This window comes from Rutilus rutilus (assembly GCF_951802725.1).
Source record: "Rutilus rutilus genome assembly, chromosome: 15".
Taxonomy (NCBI): Eukaryota; Metazoa; Chordata; class Actinopteri; order Cypriniformes; family Leuciscidae; genus Rutilus; species Rutilus rutilus.
The window spans coordinates 32,990,886-33,003,131 of record NC_140220.1 but is presented as its reverse complement, the minus strand read 5'-3'; the positions used below and the strand labels follow the sequence as shown (position 1 = coordinate 33,003,131).

General features: G+C 37.1%; 1 protein-coding gene across 8 annotated transcripts in view; it reads right to left on the bottom strand.

The window, feature by feature from the left end:
- otofa (otoferlin a) overlaps positions 1-12,246 on the bottom strand; it is a 67,138-nt gene that overhangs the window by 38,147 nt on the left and 16,745 nt on the right. For all 8 annotated transcript variants that reach the window (XM_084432942.1, XM_084432945.1, XM_084432946.1 and 5 more), the window contains exons 3-4: positions 6,324-6,412; positions 678-777 (exon numbers count right to left, since the gene is read on the bottom strand). In XM_084432942.1, coding sequence (XP_084289068.1) covers positions 678-777; positions 6,324-6,412 — 189 coding nt within the window. The remainder of the gene's footprint in view (positions 1-677; positions 778-6,323; positions 6,413-12,246) is intronic.

Sequence of the window (12,246 nt, the reverse complement as noted above, 5' to 3'; positions counted from 1 at the left end):
CAGCTTTGACATTTTAACAATAACTCTTCCTGTGTTGTGCCGTAAAAAGGTGGGCAGATAATGAAAGTGTTGACAGTTTAAAGGAAATTATTGGTGAAAATGTAACAAATTTAGGCATGTGAACAGATCGTTTCTGCCACAGTGTGTAAGACAAACACTTACTACTCCTTACAATAAAGTCAATTAAAGTCACAAGCAAGTTACTTTTGGAAGTTGCATTTAAGATTCACTTAGTTCAAAATTTTTTAAAGGAGCAATAACCACCAAACTGGTAAGGATCTTAAATGATAAGATTAGCAAGAGTCAAAGGAAGCTTAATGGAGAAAATAAGTTTAATATTAAAGCTATACACGATGCATTTCCTTTATTATCGAGCTGCTATTCTGACACATAGGGATAAGCCGGACCCCTATAGAAATCAACCTGCACATGATGGTGGGTATCAGAGAGAGCGAGAGAGAGAGAGAAATAAAACTGTATAGTTCCTTATAGCCTCCGAGTAGACATGTAACCATGACAACGATGGTTTTGTGCAAGTTGTGCAAAGCTAGACCCTCTGGTGAAATATGTGAATGGATGTTTTTGTGAGTGCGTGTGTGTGTTATATGAAAAAAAGAGCATTTCTGATCTGTCAGACCAGAAGAAAAACAAGCACATGCACTGTCCTCGCGTCTCACCCGTATGGCTGTGTTGTTGTCGTCGATAAGAGTGTCAGACACCTCCAAGTGACCCTCCTCCACCACCTTCTGTAGAACCATGCGGAAAGTGCCAATTAACCTGCAAACAGAAGAAGTTCGGTCAGACAGTTGTGTTAAATAACGATCTAACACTTTGGTCTGACCCGATGTGCACTGAGCTTGAAAGGGTGGTGAGGGAGATACACTGCGACAGCTACAAAGAGCTTGTGAAAAATACCAAAATACTGTTATCACACACACACATACATATGTGACTCGATACATATTTGAAGTATGTACAGCTGAGACGAATATCACGAACTTCGAAGATAGAGAAGTCTTTACAACTGTTTTATAATTGTTTTTATCATTTTTACATTTACTACTACTGCTATTAGCAGTCAGCCATGATTTTTTACATGTTTTTGAAAGAAGTCTCTAATGCTCACTAAGGCTGCATTCATTTGATCAAAAATACAGTAATATTGTGAAATATTATTCAATTTAAAGTAACTGTCTTCAATTTAAATCTATTTTAAAATGTAATTTATGTCTATCATGGCAAAAGCTGAATTTTCAGCTGCTCCAGTTACTCCAGTCTTCAGTGTCACATGATCCTTCAGAAATTTGGTACATTTTTCTGCTCAAGAAACATTCCTCGCTATATTCACAGATGAAAATGGTTCATGATTTTTTTAGGATTATTTAATGAACAGAGTAAAAAAAATAAAAAAAAAGCATTTATTTGAAACAATGTACAAGTCTTTACTGTGATTATATTTTGGCCGTGCTAAATAAAAGTATTCATTTCTTTAAATAAAAAAAATCTTACTGACCCCAAACAGTAGTGTAATTCTGTGAGTGAAAGTGTCTGATAATAGTGTTGGTCGTGTGATTTCAACAAAACGGCTTTTATTAGACTACTGAAATGTCTGGACTTGATTTCTCAAAAGCATTACATATTTATTGTTTGTTAGGAAAAACATACTGAGTGCACCTTTAACGGAATTAAAGAAAATGAATAATCTTGAAAAAAATGTCTGGACTTGATTTTTCAAAAGCATTACATATTTATTGTTTGTTAGGAAAAACATACTGAGTGCACCTTTAACGGAATTAAAGAAAATGAATAATCTTGAAAAAAAAAAATCTTAAAAGTACTAGTGAATTGGATGTATTGTTCAAAAATAACATTATTGAAATACACTTTTTTTATTGTTTAATCACTATTCTGCAAATAAATACAGTATCTGAATACTGTCCCCTCTTTGAATCATTTAAACATTTCCTATCAAAAAGGGCAGTTTAATTTCTTTACTACCAGCTGCAATCACTCCTAGGGACTCAAACACATGCTTTTTATGTAACCACAATGTCTGTTTTGAGTTTAGAGGAATAAAGACTCACAAATCTAGACACAAGAAGATCAACAAACACATGGGAGATAGGAATGGGTATTTTTTTCTGCTTGTTAACTCATCTCTCGGTATGAAAAGTGACAGGCAGTGAACAAAAGCAACCAGGAACTCTGGACTGACCAATTAAATGCCACATGTAGTTAGCTTACACACACTCTCTTGTCTATTACTGCATCACTGACTAAGAGAAAGACAGGCGGGCCTATCCATGTAGTCAGAAAATGTGATGAGAAAACACATCAAACCATTCAAACCGCTAACAGTTTTAGCGCCTGCCTCTGAGCTACAGCTGTATTCGGATGTGAAAACACACTCAGTCAGCACCATTGTTCATCTAGAGGGACTCGATTAAAGGAAAAGAGACCATTGTGATTGATACGCGACCAGTTCGGTGGCGAAATGATGGCTTTGTGACTGTCTATGAACTGCATGCATCCACGGGTGAATAATTCACTGATCCTGGATCAGGTTCTGGCTCTCGATCAACTTTTCTAAAGATCCCTCATACATTATTGATCCTCTGAACAAACAAACAGACAATTGACTTTCATCTGCTCCATAATTTACTGTCCTGCCTTGACAAGTCCATTCTCTTTTTTTTTGGAGAGGTCAGAACATGAGAATTCACAACAGTTAATCCCATGTTGTTTTTCCATTTTTCTTATATGAATTTTCTACAGTATATTACAGTTTTTCTCAGTCGCTTTGGTGCATTTCTCACATCACTATTTACATTTGCACAACGGTTAATGCAGTTCTCAAAACAATTAGTACAAACTGCAAAACCTAGTTGATAACCTGCAAAAGCGTGTCACTTGCTCAAAATGGATAGATCATTCCTCAAAAGCAAGTTTTCATGTCAATGAAAGTGTCAGTGTCATCAAGATGAAAAGTCCTGACACCATTGTTTATGAAAGTCAAGATAGTCAAATGGCTTTGTCATGTTTTCATTATGACAGTTTACTCTGTAAATGTTTTCCAATGCAAAAAAAGTCAGATCTTGGTGACACTACCTGAACATGCTCAAGACAGCACTATATACTATTTGCACAGCCATTTAAAAAAATACAGTAAAGTTACACATTACTGTATTTAGTGAGGTAACTGAGTACAAGACACTGAATATGTATGTTTCACATTTTTACTGCATATGCTCTTTGCAATTCTAATTTGTTCACAGCATTGTGCAAAAAAAAAAAAAAAATACACCCTTATTTACAACACACATAAACTCCCTTTGGGTAGAGCTGTGCACAACTGTACACAATATTGCAGTACATATTGGAACTGAACATACAACATACATAGTACTGTAATCATTCATGCACATCCAGACGTTCCTCATCAGTGAAAGCTGAGATTCACCTGAGAGAAATTGTTCAATTTAGGAGACATTTTCAGGAAAAAAAAGATTTTAAAAAATTTGTAAAATTTGCTTGACAGATTTTGACAACTAGTTCAACATTTTTGTATGTAATGACTCAAGCAATGAAATGAGGACTATTAGTTTTATATGGAATGGCTATTCAGCATTCACAAGTATAGTTAATTTTGACTGACATGACATGAGAAAATGATAATGTTATAAAACAGCAGAGAGTTGTATGAAAGCAATAGATGCATGTCCAAAAGCATTTGCAATTTGTTGGAAGGAATGAGAAACTGCTACTATGATGTGCACACATGACTAAATGTTGTGGAGATTGAACTAACTGTTGTGCAAATGTAAATAGTGATGTGAGAAATGCACCAAAGCGACTGAGAAAAACTGTAACACCAATTTAGAATTGATCTTATGATACATGCAAGTTGATTTCAGATGAGATCAGATTTCCTAAATGATAATTGTAAGTATTTCCGACTTATTTATAAAATTTTAAAAATGCACTGTTACTGTGAAGACTATAACCACAATATAAATTGAGGGGGACAATGACAATGAGCACAACTCACGGCAGGGATGTATTTAACACAGAGGAAATGGCAGGAGTTCTCATTTCGTTAGTGAGTAATATAATGAGTGGCTGTGTTGGAATTCTGAGCTGGAATTTGCAGTTCCTCTGCACATTATCTACAGTTCTGCAGTTATCAGTGACGGATCCTGTTATAGAGCCGCAGTGCACTCTCTGCCTTCTAGTGATATTACTAATTAAATGCATGAAATCGCACCCCAATTCCTGACATACATTCACTGACATAAAACATTACATCACACACAGGCTTATTACTAACCTACCAATACTTTTTAAAACACAGTGACTATTTAAAACACATATATGTTTTTTGAAATGCTCACCAAGGCTGCATTACTTGATCAAAAATACAGTAAGAAAAAAAAAAAATGTAATATTATTCATGTGATGGAAAAGTTGAATTTTCAACAGCCAGTGCTGCAGTCTTCAGTGTCACATGATCCTTCAGAAATAATTTTAATATGCTGATTTGGTGCTTATGTGTCACAAACATGATACCTTTTTTCAGGATTCTTCAAAAAGTTCAAAACAGCATTTATTTGAAACAGTAAAAATGTCTTTACTGTCATGTTTGATCAGTTTAATGTGTCCTTGCTGAATTAAAGTATCAATTTCTTTTTCTTTACTGATACCCAAACTATTTATTATCTATTTGATTTCTTCTCATATGGTCTTTTTTTTGCAGGATGGGATCCTATTAATGCTATTGCAGGTATCTACAACGTCACCACCTGGTGGTCAGTTGGTCATGAAACAACAACAACAGCAATGTTGAATGAATCACCATTAATTCTCAATTACTGCCTGATCTTCCCAAGGCTAGGAATTGTTCACCTCTAATGTAATGTATAACCTCGACTGTCATAAGGAAGATAGAGTTTCTGAGCTACACATCGGTCTGCTGCGTGTACACAACGGTCTCACACCTGGTGTTTTGTCCCGATCTGCTGAGTTCGCATAGATCACGATCAGGTCAGCTACGTAATGCATATGATGGATAGAAATTACATCTGTAAATAACAAACAAATAGCTAATGAGTGGCGCGGTTAACATATGTCACAGAGGCATGTGAATTATTCATCAGATGCTCTTCTTATACATTGTGATCTATTCACAGGTGTCACTGTCAGCTCTAAACAATGCCCATGATAACAAAACAAAGTGCTGACCATTGATTGTACTACAATTAAATTAACTTAATAATCATGATAGATTTTTCTACTTGTGCTCACGACAGCTGCAAATTTACCAAGTCACGTTGATGTAGCCAGACCAAGATAACCGTATACACTCGCACGCACCAACTCACACTGACGTGTGCATCAGGAGAACAAAAGGCCACAGAATTTGCACGTCATTTAGTGGAGAACAGCTAGTAAAGATTGTCAGCCTATCCACCACCTCTAGAGGACAGAGCACTCCTTCAGAGTAGTGGGAGAAAAACTTCACAGAGTTAATACTGACAGGTACATGGACAGGAAATAAACTGCACTGCATCCAATCAACAAGTTTCTAGAAAATACTATAACCAGAACTGATAGGCGAACCTCTATTCTGTGGCTGCTCTCTCATTCATATCTCGGGAATGAGTGTAAATCATTGAGTGTAAAAACTGTCAGACAGATAGATAGATAGATAGATAGATAGATAGATAGATAGATAGATAGATAGATAGATAGATAGATAGATAGATAGATAGATAGATAGATAGATAGATAGATAGATAGATGCATATTATTATGAAGGCTATGATTAAGTAGGCCAGTTATCATGTGCAACATTTCAAAATACCTAAAAGGCTCGATTAATCTACACTGCTAATGGACTGTCAATACAACATATTATGAAAACCAGCATCACAAAGAAAATGTACGCGTTATGAGGTCCTGTATGATCCGATGGAAATAACAAAGACTTATTGCTAAACAAACAAGCCTTAGTTTGTCTAAGAGAACATTTAAATAGCCAATGCTTTGTTGCTGGAGTGTGTTTGGAGACCATAGGTTGAAGCCATGAATGTTAATTACTTAGGCTTTGTTTATAGCCTTGTTCCACTCAATATCTTGTTTAGATTTATTTTAGACTGCAATAATCCTTGTATGTGTACTGTTTATAATGTATTTTCTGATCATAGCCTCTTAAATCTAGATAGATGACGTCAGTCAATAAATACTATACATTCAGAATATTAATAGGCTGCAATCTTTTTTGAGCTGATCTGAAGTCACACAGCAAATGTATTGAATTATCATACCTGTTAGTAAAGACTTTGCTGTAATTAAACACTTGGATCTCCAGCATCTCGTCTCCATCCACTTGACTCCCAATTGGCCATCGGAACGCCTGGAAAACAAACCAAACAAAGCCAAAAATCAATATGTTTACACAGAACTGACCATTTGTAGACATTTCCATACTTATTATCCACACTATATTGGGTCCATAACCAACACAGCACCATTAGATTTTCATATGAGCACAGATAAAGACGGGCGAAAGTTATCGATAATGTCGTGCTTAGTGATCTATATGGAAGCCCATTTATGCTTCCGAATAAAACATTAAAAAGGTAATTGTGATGTGAATGATGAAGTTTAAAAAAACACATAGTCACGTTGTGAGATATAAAGTTGCATTTACAAAAAAAATAGTCATATATGGAACAGAATTAGACAGATTTGATCATTTGCACAATAAAGCAGGTCTTTACTATTACTAAATGTGCCCATTTTCTCTATTACAACCAAAGATAGAAATACACTAGTCTCAATCTAAATACACTAAGGTCAGCCCATTTACTTGCCATAAACATGCCAAACTTTACTAGGGATTTCAGTGTGAATATTATATAGGATACTGAAGGACGACCCATTTGCATCCCTTTTAAACTAATTGTTGCAAACTTGCAATTTATGACACTGTAGGAGTCTTTTCTGGTGCTAGGGCTCTAAACAGTGGGATGATGCATTAGCTTGCTCATGATCCCAACATGGACTCCCATCTGGCACACTGATCTATACAGACAAACGGGCTGCCCTGAGGGCCGCTGAGGCGTTCTGTTTCACTGCGATTATGGAGAACAGCGGTACTCCACTGCAAGGCTGTGCGACCACAATGTTTCTTGCCAAATCAATCAGTGCAGAGCTGAGACTGGCCAGGATGCACTGGCTAGGGAATGAGATTTGTTGATGTGTGGTTAAAAAGTCACAGAGGCCACGTGCAGGTAGATAAGGCTGTCACTTCTGCTTAATCCTGTTTTGAACACAAGTTTGGTTTACAGGAGCGACAACCACATTTAACAAGCCTTGAAAAATTCTAAATTCACGTGATAACAACATGTCTACAGAACTGAACTGAACACATAGATGTTAACTGTTATTACAACCGTATCAGAGATGTGTTTCTCTTCTCCAAATGCAGTGCAAACAAAGCATATGGAAAATAGGTATGTCTTCACTCCATCACACATTTTGACACATGTAATTGCAGTAACAAAACATTGTGTCATGATTGAGGGCAGTTTACTAAAGTTTGCCAGGCGATGATTTGTCTCCCTAACTGTTGCCATCTATGTTTCATGTTGGAAGCTAAAAGAGAAAATCACTGCTATAATTACCATTTAAAAATGTTTTGTTAGGTAACCTTTTTTTCAGGATTCTTTGATAAATAGAATGTTCAAAAGAACAGCATTTATTTGAAATACAAATCTTTTGTATCACTATAAATGTCTTCACTCTCACTTTTGATCAATTTAGTGCATCCTTGCTGGATAAAAGTATTAATTTCAAAAAAAAAAAAAAAAAAAAATTAGCCTTGGCTACTGCAGTTCATTGGAACGAAACCGTAGCCAAGCGACATCTAGTGTATACATCTATACCCGCCCGCGGCCTCAGATCATTTGGACGTGTGCTGTTTTCAAGAGATAACAACGATATAAATACTGTTCGTTTTCTCACACAAACCGCTCGTTTCGTGTCTTAGGCCATCAATGTGTACTTATGATGGGGAATTGTTTCATTTGGACGATGGGGAATTGTTTTAATTTGGACTCTGTGCTTGTGTTTTGAGCCAGTGACCATAGACCTGCATTATATGACTGACAGACAAGAACGGTTTGACCTAAAAATATCAAAATTGAAACTACTGCGGAAACAAAGACACCTACATCTTGGATGCCCTTGAGGTAAGCTAAAACATATCAAAAATTAATTTCAAAGTGAACTATCCCTTTAAGCAATTTTGAGCGTGGCATGGTTGTTGGTGCCAGACGGGCCGGTCTGAGGATTTCACAATCTGCTCAGTTACTGGGATTTTCACGCACAACCATTTCTAGGGTTTACAAAGAATGGTGTGAAAAGGGAAAAACATCCAGTATGCGGCAGTCCTGTGGGCGAAAATGCCTTGTTGATGCTAGAGGTCAGAGGAGAATGGGCCGACTGACTCAAGCTGATAGAAGAGCAACTTTGACTGAAATAACCACTCGTTACAACCGAGGTATGCAGCAAAGCATTTGTGAAGCCACAACACGCACAACCTTGAGGCGGATGGGCTACAACAGCAGAAGACCCCACCGGGTACCACTCATCTCCACTACAAATAGGAAAAAGAGGCTACAATTTGCACGAGCTCACCAAAATTGGACAGTTGAAGACTGGAAAAATGTTGCCTGGTCTGATGAGTCTCGATTTCTGTTGACACATTCAGATAGAGTCAGAATTTGGCGTAAACAGAATGAGAACATGGATCCATCATGCCTTGTTACCACTGTGCAGGCTGGTGGTGGTGGTGTAATGGTGTGGGGGATGTTTTCTTGGCACACTTTAGGCCCCTTAGTGCCAATTGGGCATCGTTTAAATGCCACGGCCTACCTGAGCATTGTTTCTGACCATGTCCATCCCTTTATGACCACCATGTACCCATCCTCTGATGGCTACTTCCAGCAGGATAATGCACCATGTCACAAAGCTTGAATCATTTCAAATTGGTTTCTTGAACATGACAATGAGTTCACTGTATTAAAATGGCCCCTACAGTCACCAGATCTCAACCCAATAGAGCATCTTTGGGATGTGGTGGAACGGGAGCTTCGTGCCCTGGATGTGCATCCCACAAATCTCCATCAACTGCAAGATGCTATCCTATCAATATGGGCCAACATTTCTAAAGAATGCTTTCAGCACCTTGTTGAATCAATGCCACGTAAAAGTCTGCAGTAAACAAAGATGCAGTAAGCCTATAGAAAAGAGCTGAGGGGAAAACAAAGATTATAGGAAACTATAATACAAAATAATAAGGCCACTAAATTCATCAGTATGCTCAAATAATAGTTGAACCAGGGCAGATTGGGGAATAATTATTTTCAAAATTGAACCCCTGACAGCTCCTTGTGGATGATATTGCACTATGTATATATTTAACCTCAATAATATCCTGTAAAAAGAAGAGCTTTTTATGACTTTGCATATAAACACAAACAGAAAATATATAAAAAAAAATAAAAAAAGGAAATTGAGCTTGTCCGGGTGCTACGTTAATGAGGCTTACACAAGGAAATAACGTATTTAAGAATCTAGTGAAACTTAATGGGATAAAACATGTTGAGCTTGGTTGTTGAGGATGGGATGCTGTTATTAACCACACACACACACAAAAGCATACTTCTGTCAACAGGACACCTACGGTCTTATATTCCAAACACATTAGGATCATTTGTCTATTTGAATGTTATGGGTTCTCATCACAGTATGAGCAGTTAATGCGATGAGAGACATGATCCTCACTAGAGAGGGAGAGATACATACCAGATGCTTGCACTGAACTACTTCTGAACAATTTAAAATACAGAAGGGAAAAAACGGGAACACGGGAGGGTCTCAAAAAGAGTCATATGGCATGTATGGAAACTGTAAAGTCGTTGAACACAAAAGGCTGAAAAGAGGGTCTATGTGAGATTTACTAGATGTCTCAAACCACCTCCACTCGCACTCGAGCAGCTGCACAAACCTCAGGACACGTCTATATGCTAAACCTACAGAGGGGAACCACTGATGGAGTATACTGCAGGAATTGTGCGCTTTGCTTGCCTTCACGGACTGAGCCAAATACCCACGGGGTAAAGTCCAGTCAAGCGGAGTGAGGATTTTCCCCTCAAATCCCTGAGCTCCAGTGCGGAATCTATATTCACTCCCACGGATGGTGCAAAATATGAGGAAGAATAAACAAGAGGAGATGGAGTTGCTCATTAGAGAGAAAGAATTAACCGGCAGTGAGGGCTTATTTTAAACTCACTCGAACTACAATCCCTCGTGTACATTAACCTTTAGTACGTTTATTAGAAAGCTTGAGATGAGAGGCGGTTCAGAGAGCATGGGGAAGAATAGGGAACATGAAGAGTAGAGATAGGAATCATCTCTTTAACAAGCTTATGCTCCCTGTGGATAAATGAAAAAAACAAACAAACAAACAGACAGCTATTGGAAGTCACTCGGATGGATATCCTTCAAAAAATCCCAACCATTATCACGCATTGAACATTGAGAATCAAAAGCAATTTGTGAGATGTTTAAAATTGTCTGATGGGGTGTTATTGCTTATCAATTATAAATTAACAGAGATGCACAAAATATATTGTAGGTCAGTTATCGCCTTGCTGTTAAATGTTATCTTTATCAAATCTCATCTTTATACTGTACGTTGTGATGCACTTGTAGCATTTAAAATGATTAATGAGTTTTTAGAGTTTTGTTTTTCATTTCCTCAGACAAAATAGTATAGAATTTTAACATCAGAATTATAACATTTATAGACGGCCATAACATGAAAATATTGTCTCATTGGTAAAAGGCAAGAATCTTAATATATTGTGCATCCCTATAAATGAAAAAACGGAATATTGTTTGAAAATGTAAACAACTGTGCATAATTCAGTTTGCCGCAAATAATTACGGATAATATTATTACAAGAACCTGTGACAAGTTGCAACATACCCTTTACAATAATTAATAATACTCTTACAAATGCTGCTGGCTATCTAGAGAACAGATTAGAAGGAATTACAGTGACTGTGCCCATAGATGCAGATCAGATGAGGATCAAATTATCTTTGCAGATGATACGGCTGCTGATTATAAACTTTGAAAAAATTCAATGCAGCTTAGAGTTGTTCTTGTAATAGCATTTGTAAGAAGGCTGAATTCATCAACACAAAGATGTACCGCTAGTTCACAGTTGCTCGCCATGACTAATTAACCCAGGAAATAAAAATTAATTGGACAAAAATAGCATGGCTCTGCACTCATTTTCAAAGCATAAGCTTCACCCCATTTTGTTAGATGCATGGTTAAAACGGGAAAAAAATATGGTTAAAGGAACACTCCACCCTTTTTTCATATTAAACTATGTTATTCCCTTAACCAAGACGAGTTGATACATGCCTCTCTCGTCATACCAGGACACTTTGATAGCACTTAGCTTAGCCCAGTTCATTCATTAGGGTCCAAACAGAGATGAAGTTAGAATTAACTTCTACTAGTACTTGGGAGCACTTCGACTCGGCGCAGTAAAAAGTCACGCCTGAAAAATCCTCTCCCTCTCACTTCTGTCATTAGAACCAACGTGACTTTTTACTGCGCCGAGTCGAAGTGCTCCCAACTTCCCAAGTGCTATTCCGCCATACATTATAGTTATCCTTTTTACCCGCTTAGAAAAGCGCCACGTTTTATTTTGTGTCACCATTCTTGGTCGTGTAACTACTCGTGTAACTGTATTTAAATAGGGAAAACGTGGAGGTGTTTGGTCGCTTCTAACTTCATCTCTGTTTGGTCCCTAATGAATGAACTGGGCTAAGCTAAGTGCTATCAAAGTGTCCTGGTATGACGAGAGAGGCATGTATCAACTCGTCTTAGTTAAGGGAATAACATAGTTTAATATGAAAAAACGGTGGAGTGTTCCTTTAAAAATCTACTTAAATATGTTTTTAACAAAAAGTCTAATAATAACTTTTCAAGGATAATTTCATGTGTTTTAATAAAATAAAAAAAGATGATAACACAAAGCGCATATCCGAAAGAAATGCCTGAAATGCATGAAAAAAAAGACTTATCTCCCCATGGTGTCTTGAGGTTTGAGCTCAGAGAGCTGTGACATTACAGATTCACTCAGTGTCTTGTTGACTGGA